General features: G+C 45.4%; 1 protein-coding gene across 1 annotated transcript in view; it reads left to right on the top strand.

Moving 5' to 3' along the window:
• The first annotated feature begins 459 nt into the window (after positions 1-459).
• tcf7 (transcription factor 7) overlaps positions 460-17098 on the top strand; it is a 42194-nt gene continuing 25555 nt past the window's right edge. The window contains exons 1-3 of the mRNA XM_084474781.1: positions 460-848; positions 1089-1158; positions 2023-2126. Of these exons, the coding sequence (XP_084330907.1) occupies positions 666-848; positions 1089-1158; positions 2023-2126 (357 nt within the window). The 5' untranslated portion in view covers positions 460-665. The remainder of the gene's footprint in view (positions 849-1088; positions 1159-2022; positions 2127-17098) is intronic.

Raw genomic sequence — 17098 nt, 5'->3', positions numbered from 1 at the left:
ATCGAACAATTACTTAAACCGGAGAAAAAACTAAAACACCACCTTTTACTCAGGTCAGCGTAGTGTCGTAGGGCTAAAATATGCTCAACAGGTAGCCTATTGATAATCGGTTAATAAAATAATACTTAGGTCTATTATATAAATCTAATCCAAGCGGCATTTTACTTTCGAAACTAACAAAGATAGTTTTCAAATGCGAAATACAGCTAAATCGTATGAAATAGGCTATATGAAATACAGCTAAATCGTCTTGTTTATTAAGGAACCAAGAAAGAAAGAGCCCAGATGAAGTGTAAAAGAGAGGTCATGAATAATGCGGGGCGCAGAGGTGATGTCTCTTTAAGAACGGGGCGCTCTGTTGAAACAATCGTACAACCCCCAACGAGTCATTCAAGCTGTCAATCACGGACGGCGCCCTTTGATGTCGGGACTCCTCGACTTGTCTTGAGCTCAAATGCACTGTTTGTTGCTGTGGAGGAACATTAGCCCTCTATCCACTTACCGGGCTGTTGGAGAGAGAAGCGCAAACTTTTGGTTGTGTTCGGCACTTTATCCGGTCCGGAGCGACGCGAACTACAGAGATTTGATAGAAAGTTTCCTCTGAAGACATCAAAGGATCGCCACCGCTTCTCTTTCTGAGTTTGTTATTTTTTTTCCTCCGCAAAATGCCTCAGCTCAGCAGCGGCGGCGGGGACGACATGGGAGCCAACGATGAGATGATCGCTTTCAAGGACGAAGGGGAGCAGGAGGAGAAGATCCAGGAAAACGCGTTCACAGAGAGAGACCTGGCGGACCTCAAGTCGTCCCTGGTCAACGAGTCCGAGATCAGTCAGAGTCCCGGCGCAGCGGTAGGTCCGGCGGAGCGCGGTGTGTGTGTGTGTGTGTGTGTGTGTGTGTGTGTGTGTGTGTGTGTGTGTGTGTGTGTGTGTGTGTGTGTGTGAGAGAAAACAACGTGTCTGTCTGTCCCACGAGTAGGACCTTAACAGGCTGTTCTCACGTGGAAACAACACTCGTATGAAGTTGTTTTATTTGTTGTAAACTGTTTGGTCAACTAACAGGGTTTGCGCCGTGCCGTGTGTCCCTCCCAGGCGGCCCGACGGGGACAGCAGCCCGAGCCGAGGTGCTACGTGGAGAAACACAGAGAGCATCTCAATGGAGGTGAGGATGCACTGAAGCACAGCGCTTTCAGTCTCCGCTTAAAAGGCTCTAGTTTAGTTAAGTTATGCAGGTTTATCCTATTCTGGAGTCATGGTAATACACACGATATAGAGACTCACTCACCACGAGTCGTTTGCAGTTGCACTTGCTCCGTCCAATTAAAGTCTGAGTCTGATTATTTCCAAATCAAATAACTTGGGATTTCATGAGATACACATGTCTACAGTGGTAGACATGCGTGGGCATACTCTGTCTGTAGGGTTTCGTTGGGTGTGCAGCCCTAAGGTGTTATAGTCACTGTCCGCATGAGTTATAAGCAGGTTATAGTGGAAGGAGCAGGTCAGATGCTTTATAAAGTGCAGCCCCGGTGGCTCCATGGTGGTGTGAGCGATAAACTAACACGTAGACGACGGGAGACTGCAGGCCTTGTTGTTAAACCAGAAGTTTGTAGTGACACTTCCGCCCGAGTGTGAAAGCCTTCAATGGTAATGGCCAGAGACGTGGGAGAAAACCATTATTTACATCAGAGGTATTTCGGGAAACGGATATTCATACATATTAAACAAACGTAAACACACCTTTTTTTACTCTTTCTTTTCATCATCTAATATTCCAGTAATAAAGGTTTGTTTTTGTGTGATTTTGTCTTTGAAATAAATAATAATAATATACCTACCCCTTAAAATGTGTTTAAAGGTAAACTTGTGTTTCTAAATTTAGCATTGAAATTCAAACCTTTTAATGACAACATTTTCCTTCAAAGTGTTTGTCAGGTTGCAAGTAAAACCTAAACAATTTCCGTAAATGTTATAAATGCATAATGTGTAAAACCAATATTGTCTGGCTGTGTCTGTCTCTGTGCAGTAACTAAACAACAAGATGGCGGCATGTACAAGACATCTTACCCGGGCTACCCCTTCCTTATGCTGCCAGACCCCTACCTGCAGAGCAGCTCCATGCCACCATCTGTAAGTCTCCGGCCTAACTTAAACTATACTGCCACCATACACACACACACACACACACACGCACATGCACAGGCACATGCACAGTCCAAGCCAAGTCCACAACAAGTCAATATAGAGTTAATATAGAGTGTTTCCTTCGTAGGAAGTGGGTTGTTGGTGTTCAGGTTGAGGGGGTTGTTGTTGTTGCTGTTGTTTGCTGTGTCTTTGAGCGTGTGTCATAGAAAATGTTGTGCTTTATAAAAAAAAAAGAGGGTAGGTTGAAGTTCTGCTCTGGCATTACAAGGTCTCCAGACTCTGGAAGTCAGTAGAAATCATACGTTGGCATTGTGTTGTTTGGCATGCAGAGATCGGCCGAGCCCTGTTTAGGGCTACAGAGTAGCTTCAGTGGTCTGCTTTGGTCCGTGTTTCCAATAGCTCCACTTCAGCAGAACTGAAACAAGTCATTCTGGAGCTACACATGAACACAAAGGCCTTGTGAACCACTTCTCAGACGCTCAGGCACCAAATAGTTGTCAGTTAAATTTTCACATCAGGCCAAAGTTCAAGTCGATTTCAGACATGAAGTCTGAATCTGTAGTCAACGTTGGAGGTTTTGGCATTTAATGAATTTGCCCACTGTTGCTCCTTCACCGTGCTGGCCAAGTTTTGATGCTCCAAAGGTTTGAGTGTGTTTATATCTGCTATCATTGGTCCATTAAGACATGGTCACTTTGATTCAATGCCGATTGAATTAGTTTTCACTCAAATTCAAATTAAAACTAATAATCCAATAAAACATTTTGTTTCGAAACGTTTCGTTTCGTTTGTTTTCTTTCCATTTCAAAATCAAAAAGAGGAATGAGCCGTTTCATGTCTGAAAGGAGGTTATTGTTGTCTGTTGTTGTGTGTAGCTCACGTTGAGGCTGAAAACATAGTAAATGCTGCTTCCAAAAATGTTGCAAACGTTTATTTGGCTCGTAAAACTTTCCTTTGACTCCAGCTTTTGTATCCCAGTTAATACAAAGTTCAGTGTTTAAGAGACCCCACAGGTTTTTTATTTTAAAAAAAAGATCATTTGTAAAGGAGTGAGGGTGTGATTCGTTGAACTGTGTCTGAGTGGCTGTCAGTGTTATCCATGCCATCTTCATTTATATTATATTTATCTGCTGCACATGTGATCATCAAGCTTGTGTGTGTGTGTGTGTGTGTGTGTGTGTGTGTGTGTGTGTGTGTTTGTGTGCATGCATGCATTTGTGTGTGTGTGTGTGTGTGTGTGTGTGTGTGTGTGTGTGTGTGTGTTTTTTTGCTTATTTATTGTTTTGACTTAAAATCTCCGCAACCCTTTTTCTTTTCTCTAACAACTTTCCAGAAGTAGGCTTGCATTCATTACTTATTTTGCGTGTTCTTTATGGACTATAATCAAATAAGTTTGTCATATCAGCTCCGCACTTGCCCGCTGCTAACTTCGGGGCGCGTCCCTCACAACAGGCGATGGTTGTTGAGATTGCTAGAAGGCAATGTGCATTGGGACAAATTGGGAATCGTTTCTTTAGCAAGATCCCTCTTTGAAGGACAGCTGTTTGAAGGACAGTTTGTTCACCAACCCCTTTTAGATAAACATTTCAAATTCTATTTTACGCCAGGAATGGAATTATCATCACATCTGTCTATCGCTATTTTTTTAATTTATTTTCAAACCACCACTCTTTATTTTTAGGAACCCTAATTTTAAATGTTTCCACATTCATTTGTGTGTGTGTGTGTGTGTGTGTGTGTGTGTGTGTGTGTGTGTGTGTGTGTGTGTGTGTGTGTGTGTGTGTGTGTGTGTGTGTGTGCGCGTACATGTGTGAGGACGGGGTAGGTGTGGTGGGGAACTCTGGACTTGCATGCGCACTGCCCATATAATTACCATGTTTCAACGCATGCAACCCTGCTTATATCCCAGAGGTTCCTTGTTTTTGTTGAATCCCGAAGCCTGCGTTTTTATTTGGTATGTGACTAACTAAGCTGATTGCGGCCAAACGGTAAACCTGTATTTACGCTTAACATTATCCGCCATGTCTCTGTAGTTATCCCTGGATAACAACAACACATTGTGTCAGGCAAACATAGTGAACAAGTGTAATGGCATGTCTAGTGTATCGCTGTGTCTCCACATCACTCATATATACCTCCTAGTGGCAGCTCTCCTGTCCTCTCCTCTACAGGGCTCCAGCTGATGGTGTCAGCAAACACTGACTGTAGTCTGTGTGTGTTATTGTGGTTATGTGTGTGTGTGTGTGTGTGTGTGTGTGTGTGTGTGTGTGTGTGTGTGTGTTACACTATGTGTGTTTACAAGTGCATATAACTTTGCTCTGCCAGTGTTCTTGTGTGGTACCATTGTGTAACTCGTGTTTTAACCTGTGTGTGTAATTAACGTGCATCTTTGTTGTTTGGTGTGTAGATTTGTACGTGCATGTGTGGCTACATGTTAGTTAACTTACAATCATGTCTGCGTTTCTGTTCATGTGTTTATCTGCCTCTGTATTCATGCGTAGTGTGTGTGTTTGTGTGTGTGTGTGTGCACGTATGTGTATGTGTGCGTGTGTATCTGTGTGTTTACCTGCCTATATATTTGTGTGCGTGTAAGTGTGTGTCTGTGCGCGTGCTTGTGTTGTAGGTGGAGCCAGGTGAAGAAGAGCACTTTCCTTACCTGGGTGTCCTGAGAGGCTCCACACAATATTCAGTTGTTAGAGCGTTCCTTGTAATTAGCCCACCGACTAGAGAGCTAACAGCATGCCCCTGCCACTTGAAAGGACCCGGAGATGAATGTGTGGGGGAGTGGGCCTGTGGACGCTTTGTGTGTGTCTGTGTGTGAGGGATTGACTGGACACAATGTATGGGAAAACTAAAAAGTATGGGTTTACAAGACAGATGTTTGTTTACTGGGGCGGGGGGAGGGTGCTGGATTTCCACCCACCTCTCCCCCTGTGTCCCTCTATGCGATGTCATCTCTTGTCCTCCGTGCTGTCCTCTACCCCGCCCCAGGCCCTATCCCCACTGTTTCATCTGTATATGTGATCAAGCTGGGAGCCACTTTATGAAAACATTGTCAGGCAAAGCTTATTGTGCCTCTCTATTCACAGCGAGCTCTCAGTTTTAGAGTTGATTCTAGTACAGGCGCTGCCATTCTTAAGCTGCTTTATCTGTTAAGTAACTCATCTTTTAAGTTCTTCTGAATTTACTATTTTCACATCACACCTTTTGATACTTTGCTATTAAGGTGAGGCCCTTTGGCCCTGATTTGGGTTAATGTTTGTAGGAGATGTATTCCACTGAGGAACACACCCAGAAGGGGGTGAAACGCACTCCTAGAGCTTCTAACTCCAAAGCTAAAGGATCACGTATGAACAGAGTGTATGAGCGTGTCATTGTAGTTTAGTTTATGTTTTGAGTTACTTTTAGCCACAGCACTTTGTGCATGTGTTTGCTGGGTGGGCACATATGAGTCCTCACTAGTTAACACTAGTTTGTCTTGCAGACTGTGTGTTTTTGTGTTTTTTGTCTCAGGGTGTGTATCTGTATCGAGGCTTTTGTGAATGTTTCCTGTGCACGTGTTTCCTCCACACACACACACACACACACATAAGTGTTAGTGTGTGTGTTCGTGGCTTGTGACCGTCTGTGGGCATGTGTGCCACTGCCTGTACAGTAGTGGAGAGTTTGTGCAAGTCAAAACAAATGCTTGCTGTGGCATGTGTGTGTGTGTGTGTGTGTGTGTGTGTGTGTGTGTGTGTGTGTGTGTGTGATGCTACAGATGTATGTGTGTGTTTCATGGAAGCTGATTACCACAAGATGCTTCATAGGTGTACAAGAAGCTACCTCCTTATTATTTCAATCCCTTACCACTCCATTCATGGATGATTATAGCCAATTAAATGTACATATACCACCACTGGTATATATAGGAGGGAAAAAGTGCAGACGTTAGTCAGGCAGTGGAGGCAAGATGACAGAAAGGAAAATATAATATAAACATAAGTGTGGAGTAAGAAAATATGTTATAGAGAAAGCAGTCAGCTCAGTGAAGCAGTTTTTTATGTTCATGTTAACATGTTTTATCATATCCAAATGTTACTGATCCACTGCTCTGCATGGGCTGATCCCATTGGTTATCATCACCCTCATCATTGTGAGCTATGAGCTATGGAAAAACAATGCACCCACTGATTTGATCCAATCATTTCTTGATAATGCGCACATTGCACAACTTACATCATTGTCATCAATTAATGTCGAAAAAAAACAAATCAACTTTTTCAACTGATGAAATAATTGTTCCACACAGCACTGTCATAAATAATGGAAAACGCCCAAAGTGATTTCTGCTTTAATCTGAGGAGCAGCCCAAGATGAATAATGTCATAATCTGAAAGAGGAAATCAACCAAATGTTTTTTTCATTTCTGAAGCTATAAGCAAATAAAATTTGATCGTTTCACTTTATTTACCCAACTTTGGCAACTTGCTAGCACTTTATTCTGTGTTTAAAGTAACGGAGACAGGGCTGATGTGAAGATACATGGATGTCAGGCCACATGCAGATGTGTGGCGTCTTGTGGTGCCGGAGAGGCTGTGAAAGTGTAGCCGTGTGATGTGGAGGCTGTGGTGGAGTCTCCTCCACCCTCTCGCCACTTCATCATATCCTCCTGCAATGATTCTAGAGAAATATATGGGATTTGCTGTAGGATAAAGTGCTACTACAACTAACTTAAACAAAGCAAGAACTAATAACCACAAAATAATAGCAATTATTATTATCTTTATTTGACTTTTGTTTTAACAAGGCTATTGAGGATGTTTTGGCCTGTGGTTAACATTGGTTATGGTCATGTATATAAACTATTAAAATATGATATTATATTATATTCATGTATTTTCATGCATAGCTTATTCTATAGTGATTACTGTAAAGTACAAATGCAGAAGGCATTTAATGGTTCAATTCTGAATGTCTTGAATGAACTTTATGACTCTGAACAAAAAAGAGCATAACAAATGTGTTCTCTTCTAATGAAATGATAATGGACAGCCTCTTAAAGTTTGCTTTCAAGCGTATCAGCTGGACATTTTCCCATAAATGTGAAGTTTGTTGCTTTTGCTGGGCTCCCAGTTTTTAGCTGTTTAGAAAGAACGTCAAGGCAAAAGTCAACTGAATAAGATCCCTTCCGCCTCCCCTCCTCCTATGCACACACACTCACACACAAATCCCCCGTTGATCCCCTAGATCAAGGGAATTGTGCGTCTGTGCGCGGGAGAAAGGGATATTCACCAGGATCTTGCCACTTCCTCGTGTGCATTGTGTTGCGGTGTTGACCGATGGGGTATGGGGGTGCGGCGTGGGGGTGGGGGGTGCGTGGTGCTGGTTGGATGGGGGGATTGCTGCTGGGATGGGGTGGGGGGGGGTTATGTCTTGTACTGGCTCGGGCTGTATAAACAATGGCAGCGACAGTGGCTTATGCTGCCCTAATCCCTCCGTGCTCCGTTGGCCCCTATGAGGCTGCGGTGGGCCCCTGCCCAGAGGCCCCCTTGCTCCTCTGAGGGGCCACGATAAATCCCGGTGCCAGACAGGACTTCAGTGGCCTCAAGAAAGAGATGAAGTTTGCACCCACACATCGACAGTCCAAGTTTCTCCCTAAATCAATACGACTGGGATTGAAATCTGATGTTTTTCGGTGCTTCTAGTCATGAAGTTTGCTCCTTGTGAGGATTGTACGCGTGATTCATGAAGCTACACATTAAGAACAGCAAATATGGAGATGCAGTCTTTGTTAACATTAGTTAACAAAGAGATGGGAAGGGAGAGGGAGACAGAGAGAGAGAGAGAGAGAGAGAGAGGGAGAGAGAGGGAGAGAAGCAGGCTCTTAAGATGCAATTGCTGTGTGTAAGTGCCAGATTATCTTTAGGTTAGCGGGGGATTATTGCTCTGTAGTGTACGATTATTGTGGTGAAAGTAGGAGATTAGTGTAGTACAGGCGCTCAGAGGGAAACGGGCGGGATGAGTCAAACAAGGGGAATCGGACCGTAAGTCCTTGTTTGTTTTTGTGCATTAAGACCAAGACACGCGCGGAGCCTCAGTGTTCTTGGGCGTGGGGATGAGGTTGTCATGTAATCTGTGGATTCTCAAACTAATTGTATCACAATTCAAAAGGTTACGTCGGCACGTTTGGTTTGTTTCAAATCAAACGATGGGGAGAGAGCTATTGTGTCTGTTGATTTGCTGCCAACACACAACACTGGCATGGCCTCACTCGCTTACTCGGCTTTCAAATATAGTTTCTTTAAGAACCGTTATGGGGGATGATAATTTATTAAATCTTGATTTCGGACAGTTTAGCAGAGGAAGTGTTCCTCACATGGTGCTCATGTCTGCGGAGAAAGAGAGATGGAGTGGGGGAAGAGAAAGAGAAACAAAGGATGGGTCGGGAAGGAAGAGAGAAAGATGGAAGGAAGGACAGAATTAAATAAAAACAGAAGGCATGAAAGGAGGAACGCAGCAAGCAATCAAGTGTAAAGAGTTGTATGCAAAGCAAGTAGGTAGAACCAGGTAGACTTCAAGAGTGAGGAGCACATCCAGGAGACAGAGGGTGGATGCAGGTGGTAGCTGGGAGGGGTGGGGGGGGGGGTCAGGTGGGTGGGCCGGGAGGTGTTTGCGAGGCGGGGGGTCTGGGTGGGGCGAGCCGATTAAAATACAAATGACGATAAGAAGGGCCCTCACCTCCCCTCGCGGCTTTGATGTGACGCTTACCGGCCCCCGAGGGGGAAAACACATCAACGTTTTTAGGGATGGAAACATTTAAAAGAATATCAGAAGTAGGGAGGAGAAGACGACGAAGAAGAAGAAGAAACGTGCGATTGCCCCGGAGGTGTTTATACCTGTAATTATTTATCCACTTATCCGCATGTTCCGGTAGAGAGGCAGGCGGGAAGGGGGCAGGGAGCAGAGAGACGTAAAGACAGGTGTTGACAGCGGAAGTCTGGCTTGTTTTGATTGATGTCATTTTTTGGATCACCCTCAATTTTTTTACACGCACATGAGCTTTCCAAACAGAAGCGCTTTAAAGCAAACACATATGCACACAAATCTGACAGAAAAACAGAAATCTGAATAAATTAGACAAAACACCACACACACTATTCATTCTGTTGGTAGGTGATCGCCAGTTAAACAGGGTGCCATCCCTCTCTGTCAGCCTCCTGTGGTGCGAGCCTACAGAGCTGCTCCTAGCTGAGATGGTTCAAGAATAAAGCAGCAGGCTAGGATAGAACAAGTTGCGACTAGGTGCCACCTTTGGATTAGGCTCCATGAAATGTTTGCCTGCTACAAGGTGTGTGTGTGTGTGTGTGTGTGTGTGTGTGTGTGTGTGTGTGTGTGTGTGTGTGTGTGTGTGTGTGTGTGTGTGTGTGTGTGTGTGTGTGTGTGTGTGTGTGTGCAGCAGGTGAGTCATGGGTCTGTGCAGGGTCAGCCCTCAGCTGTTGCTGACTACAGAACTTAACAGATGTATGCATTCCCAGGCCTCAGTTAATCAGCTACCGCACACAATTAAATACACACACACACACACACACACTCCAAAGCAACCCCTTTTTCATTTGTTACAAAATAACACCAAATTCACATCAACACATGCAAACATCCACATGTTTTTCATTTCTGGAAATATTAATTTTCCTAAGATATTTTTTTTAAATCCACCCAGTCGATCCAACGTTTTTCATAAAGCTGGCAGTCCACATAAGACAAAACAAACAAACATATATGCAAGAACATATAATAACATATATGTTACAACAAAACATATACATCATATACACTTTGACCCTTTGGTTCAAAGGAAAGGATTTTTACTTGGTCTAATGTGAAAACACTTTGAGGAACGGAAAGAGTTAAGCTATCTTGTACATTTCACAAGATAAACGTATAGTTTGAATAAATAGATTAAGGATGTTGTACTGATCTACACTAAATAAACAAGATTCTTTGCGTTGCAATGCAATGTGAACATTTCATCGATGTATAATGAGGTAGTTAAATGTTTCTAGTTTATCTTTGCTAACTTAAAGGTGAGTGATGTAATTATGTTTTGTAACTAAATTAAATTGCATCCGATTCCTTAAAAACTTTGTTAGTGATACGGTGATGTTTTATGATCTCATAGAGGCAAAGTCACGCCAATAGATAGCCCTAATTATTAACACAATTATGCTGACAAAGTGCCTTGTGCTTTCTTATATAATTCATACAAGTTAAACACATTTTTATTTTTATTTTGCATCCCGTTACAAAAAGGTTGATGTTTTTATTGTAATATCTATCTCTTTTTGCAAACGTCTGTAGGTGAAATTCAGTTCCGCCAGCGGGTATTCCTATATAGAGCTCTGCTGTAAAACACCTTTGGTCCAAGATAGCTGTAGAACGTATGTTACTGGACACTTCTTTGTGATAGTACTGACTCCCTATGAAGGTACCTGCTGAAGGGGATTTCAAAAGGCTTTTCATCACAACACCAAACATAAAAATAGGAATAAGGCTTTGTAAGTGTAATTTTTCAAAAACAATAAAAGAACAAAGCGAATACACGTGCAGTGTTAAAATGTTTACGCTGGTTCCAGACCTTACAGTCTGTGTAAACCGTAGTAAATTTAACATTTTGGTGTTTTCACTTGGTTCACATTGCCTTCGAGCGACTTAATTCAAACAAAGGCCTTCCTGAGCATGCGACCACGAGAGAGTGTTTACCAGCAGAGTCAGCGATTACCTCCTTCTGGGTTTGTCATCTCCTCTCGTGTTGACCTAAGACGGGGAAGGGTTTTTACGTGCGTGTACCGAGTATGTGAGTGTGTTGGTATAGGTGACGACAGTCTTTCATCTGCCTCCATACGGAACTTTACGGCCTCTTTACATTCTCATCAAGAGAGGTTAAAGTGGATGTCACTGTGTGTGTGTGTGTGTGTGTGTGTGTGTGTGTGTGTGTGTGTGTCTATATACAGTACATATATGTTATATGAACTTGGTCTATTTTCTTGTATTCTTGTTGTTGTTGTTTTGTGCAGGTGTTCCTTTGCAAGTCAGGCAGTCTGCCGGAAGAGGGACAGAGTGTGTTTGTGTGCATGTGCGTGTGTGCGTGTTTGTGTGCGTGCGCGTGCGTGCGCAGGGCTGGCAGAACGCAACAAGAGACAGTTAAACAGAAAGAGAGAGAGAGAAAGAGAGCCACTGCAGCTGGTACACCTCACCACAGTCCTACTTGACACACAAACACACACAACACTGTCACCCCAGCAACACCTTTAACTGTTTCACAGCCATCATGGCCTGTTGAAAACTGAGTTGGCAGATTTCAAGCGAAAAAATTCTCAGAAAACCTGAATTGAAGTAAGAAAAACATTCTGAAAAAGTGGAGCTGAAAGAGTGAACTATAGACGTGCTCAAAACAACAAAGATCAGCAAATAAATATATATTTTTGTTGATAGGAGCCAAAGTATGTAGTAACTGTCAGACACTAATACAATGTTATTTAGCGAAATTGCCTTTGGTAAATAAAGTAATTTGAATTCTGGCACAGGCCCTGAGTTACACAAGGCTGTGGTCTGTGTAAATGACACATCGGGGCCTGCCAAGGTCGTGATGACAATGTAGAGAAAATGTTTATCATTTTCCAATTCATCATCACTAATCATTAGCTGGGGACATACAGCCCTTCCCCAACGCCCAGCTTATTGTTATTGTTGTTGCGACGACAGAAAGGACGCCCAGCAGGTCTGAGTCAGACTGACAGGCTCCATCATGGCATGTTAATGACTCCCCAGCACTGTTAGCTTCTCAGTAGACTTTTACAACAGGCACCGCCACGGTCACCCCATTGTCAGGACCCCCATTACTCCACCACGGCGGTGCCTCACTGTTCTCCTAAGGGCTTGTGGCTGTCATCTCGTTTCTCTCCTGCTTGTGTTCAATTACTCTCTCTCTCTCTCTCTCTCTCTCTCTCTCTCTCTCTCTCTCTCTCTCGCTCTCTCTCTCTTTCTCTCTCCCTCTCTCTCTCTCCCTCTCTTTCTTGCGTTTTCTCTTTGTCTCTCTCTCTTTCTTGCTTTTTATCTTTTTCTTTCTAGCTTTTAATCTTATTTTCGTTTGAAAGTCGTAACTCAGCAGAACACAGAGGGAACTAGGGCTTCTCTCGCTCACTCGCTCACTCACACACGCGCACACACACACACACACACACACACACACACACACACACACACACACACACACACACACACACACACACATTGATAACTTGCCAACCCTGCTATGCTCTCAATTGTCAACTGCGTGTCACTGGCCTGCTGGTACTAATGAGTAAAAACCAGGGATGTTTCCATTGATATCACTTAAGCTATGATTTTGTGGCTCTGTGTGTTAGTGTGTGTGTATCTCTCTGTATGTGTCTGTGTGTTTGGACGTGTGTGTGTGTGTGTGTGTGTGTGTGTGTGTGTGTGTGTGTGTGTGTGTGTGTGTGTGTGTGTGTGTGTGTGTGTGTGTGTGTGTGTGCGCGCGTGTGTGCCTGCACACGTTTGTGGTCCTGTGGGACCAGCAGCCTCGCATAGAAACCAAATATTGACAGTACAGATCATGAAACGTTCGGCCGCCCGCAGACTCAAACACCGGCCATTGTTGCTGGTGGGTGGGAGAGGGTAAACATGCAGGGAGGAAGAAATAAACAGATAGTCAATGCGGGCGAGAGATATAGGAAGAATGAGAGAGATGGGAGGATAGCGGATCGAAGGACAGATACAAGAACACAACGCTGGATGGAAACATGCAGTGGATGGCAGCGCAGTCAGAGAGACTGTAGAGAGAGAGAGAGAGAGAGAGAGAGAGAGAGAGAGAGAGAGAGAGAGAGAGAGAGAGAGAGAGAGAGAGAGAGAGAGAGAGAGAGAGAGAGAGAGAGAGAGAGAGAGAGAGACGGGGAGCGGGAGGCCGTCAGAGGCCTTTAACCAGACCCAGAGACTTTATTTTGGGCTGGTAATAACACAGTGTGTATCGCAAGCCAGCATGTTATTAACAGATGATCGATAGCAGAACACACACGCACACGCACATGCACACACACACGCACGCATGCACGCACGCACACATGCACCCACTAGACAGCGTGGCAGCAGAAGTCACAGAGCGACCAGGTTTTCTTGGGCTGACACAAATATAAATGTCTACGGAGGCACATGCAAACCAATGCAACCGTACATGCATAACACACACACACACACACAGACACACACATACACACACACACACACAAAACACACGTATCAATTAAATGCATTCAGGGGAACGACATTTGGACAAACTGGGACACACACAACTGAATTGGCACAGGCCTACATACATAAACACATGCATGCACGTTCACACTGACACATGTCTATACAGTAGAGAACGTTTTACCCCTAATCCCAATGGCAGAGGGCAGGCAGGCCCTCTGATGCAGCTGTACAGTGAGGCCCCCTGGGACTAGCCGCGCGGCTCTGCGGTAGGGACCATATATTGCAGCTCTGGTTCCAGTAGTGGTCAGCTGGCTGGCGGTACTCCAGCCTCACTCACCAGCTCACATGATCTCGATAAAGTTTGTTTGAATGGTACTGCATGATTTGCAGGCCTTCAGGCCTTGCAGGCCTTCAACCGGCCACTAACTAGGAGTGTGTGCTGGATGGCAAAAAAATAGCCCTTATTGATAGGTTTTAATTATGTGAAATGAAAATACATGTTTTGTTAGTGGAATAGAAATGGATCATTAGCATATTATTGAAAAAATGTAGATAAAGCATATTTATGAGTGTGCGTAGCTGTGTTTGCACATTGTGTGTGTGTGTGTGTGTGTGTGTGTGTGTGTGCGCGTGTGTGCGTTGAGGTTGATGTTGAACTTAACACGTCTTTTGAGTTCCAGGAGATAAAAGCAGTGGTCACAACATCAGATCAATAGGTCCATCAATGGAGACCTCTCCTGAAGATTAAAGAGCAGCACACACAGAAGGAGAGAGAGAGGTGGTTAATGAGGACGCACATAATGAAGGGAACCATGAGGTGTTGTGCTGAGCTGGGGTAACGCGTGTGTTTGTGTGTCCTGCACCTTGACGCCTCACTCAGCTCTCACCAATCAGCTCTCCCGTCCAGGAGTCAAATTGTTGCGTCATGAAACGAATCGTTGTCAGAACTGGTTTAACGCACATCTGGACAGACACAAACTACCATCACATCAACCACACACACACACACACACACACACACATGCACGCACGCGCATATGCGCATGCAGACGAACTGCGCATACGGACACACAAACAAATAATCACACACACACGGTTACGCACATGTACTCAAACACACACGCACAATCACACAATCACACTCGCACACAAACGGATGCACACCAAAAACGCGCCGGTTCAGACCCCAGATGTGTGTTGCCGATGCACACCCAGCGCACGTAGGTGTGGGTGGGGCGATGGGCGGGGAGGCAGGGGCGGGGGGGGGGTGGGGGTCCCTGGAGGGCTTTGGTTTGGGAATCCACGCAGCCCTCCGAAATATTCTTTTCATGAAGGCCTTGAGACCACACGTCCTAGGCCCCACTTGGAGCCCAGCTCCCTGTGGTCTGGCTTCCCCCGCCCGCAGCCACATCTGAGGCCCGGGCCTTGTGGGTAACGTGATCCTGGCGGGCGGAGGAGGGACTTGGGTGGTGGTGGAGGATGATGCAGCACAGCCCCGGGTCTGGTGCCGGCCGCTGACCGGGTGGCCAGCGAGCGCTACACACACACACACGCTCTGCTCTACACACACCACGCTCTGCTCTACACACACCACGCTCTGCTCTACACACACCACGCTCTGCTCTACACACACCATGCTCCGCTCCACTGTCAGGGGCAACATGGCCGCCGCCCTCCGCATTGTAAAATGGTGGTGATGGGTTCTGTTGCGCTATCTGTGCGTGTGTGTGTGTGTGTGTGTGTGTGTGTGTGTGTGTGTGTGTGTGTGTGTGTGTGTGTGTGTGTGTGTGTGTGTGTGTGTGTGTGTGTGTGTGTGTGTGTGTGTGTGTGCATGCATGCATGTGCATCCGCATCCGCGCGTGTGTGTGTGTGTGTGTCATCATTCTGCGTACCTTCATTTACTTTTAACATTTTACTATTTATATCTTTCTTCCTCTGCTTTCCACTCCCACTCCCTTATTTTCTCTCTCTCTCTCTCTCTCCCTCTCTCTCTCTGTCTCCACTTCGAATCTCTCTCTCTAGCTCGCCCCTCTGCTTACTTAAAGGCGTAAGAACAAACACACTTGCGGTGGGCAGCTCACATCTTACATATATATTTCAAGACATGAGTTGAAGTCCCCCAAAACTAGCAAGGCACCTCGCCACATCTCGGAGAAAGAACGGAAGAGGAGAGGCTGATTTGGGCTAAAACCCTGTGTTTGGAAGTGCCCCACACCACACTCTGAACCCAGAGACTCGAACCCACGACTTAATGCACTATTATGGGCCCATTTCCTCCATACTCTGGTGATAGTATGGATAATTAACAGAGAGTGAGAGAGAATGAGAAAGACAGCGAAGGAGCCTTTGAGATAGTCCAACCCCTTCATTGATTTGCTTGATTGCTTGCTTGCTTGCTTGCTTGTTTTCTCGGTTGTATGTTTGTTTGTTTGTTTGTTTGTTTGTTAAGTCGTCAGTCAGTCTGACCTTAGCACTAGTTGTTGAGAATGTTCTCAACAAAATGTCACTTGGGGATCAGGAACGTCCAGCAGCCACCGGCTGTCAGTGGCCGCGTCGGCTGCTCAGGACGGGATAGAACCCAAAACAGGAGTCAGGATCGACTAAGCTGCTGGGGGTAACTATGGTAACAGAGTGGCACGTGTTTAGAGAGGGCCCAACTCAGCAGGTGAGCTGAGAGAGAGAGGGAGGCCAGGGGCTGTTTTGAGGCGTAGCGTGTGTGTGTGTGTGTGTGTGTGTGTGTGTGTGTGTGTGTGTGTGTGTGTGTGTGTGTGTGTGTGTGTGCGTTGTTGTGTCTGTGTGTGTGTGTGTGTGTGTGTGTGTGTGTGTGTGTGTGTGTGTGTGTGTGTGTGTGTGTGTGTGTGTGTGTGATGTTGTGTCTTTGTGTGTGTGTGCCTGCCTGAATGAGTATGTGGGAGTGTGTGTGTGTTGTATATCCAGTCAAATCACTCCAGTCGCTGGGGTAAAAGGAATTAATCAGATGGAATAAATTTGAAACATGAAAGGAATGAGCAGCACCAACTCCTCCCTCTCTGTACAACCAACCAACCATCCATGTAAAAATACATCTCACCACCGCCCTCCTCAATTCACCTTTTCTAACACATTAATCTCTCTCCCTCTCCCTCTCTCTCCCTCTCCCTCTCTCTCCCTCTCCCTCTCTCTCTCTCTCTTACTCTCCCTCTCCCTCTCTCTCTCTCTCTCTCTCCCTCTCTCTCTCTCCCTCTCTCTCTCTCTCTCTCCCTCTCTCTCTCTCCCTCTCTCTCTCTCTCTGTGGAGCAGGTAGACTGCTTGTTGTTGGTGTTGTGCTTGTAGTGTTGTTTGATGTTCTTAGTAGCGCTAGTTCTCCGCAGCAGAGACCCTTAGTCAAGACTCCGCAGGACTGGGGTTCAGAAAGTGCTTCATCATCCTGACCGGGGGTGGGAGCCAGGCTGCACCTGGTCGCCCGCCGTGCATCCTAGGAATACGCGTACATACTGGCTAGTGCACCACGCTACATGGAAGCTAGTGAAACTCCATGGTCCCTCACACATTGTGGTCCCATTATTACCACCCGGTGATGGTTGATAGATTGTACAGGCTTCCCGTACAGTCAGTATACTGTAAAGAAGACGTCACAAGGAGAGGTCGCAGCAAGCAAGTGACACGGGCAGAGGTCAAAGTTCAACTCTTATTAGCCCCCCCCCCCCCCCCCCCCGGGGGACAAGGGT

The sequence above is a fragment of the Micromesistius poutassou genome (genome assembly GCF_964030765.1).
Source record: "Micromesistius poutassou genome assembly, chromosome: 10".
Lineage (NCBI taxonomy): Eukaryota > Metazoa > Chordata > Actinopteri > Gadiformes > Gadidae > Micromesistius > Micromesistius poutassou.
This window is presented reverse-complemented; position numbering and strand designations above follow the sequence as displayed.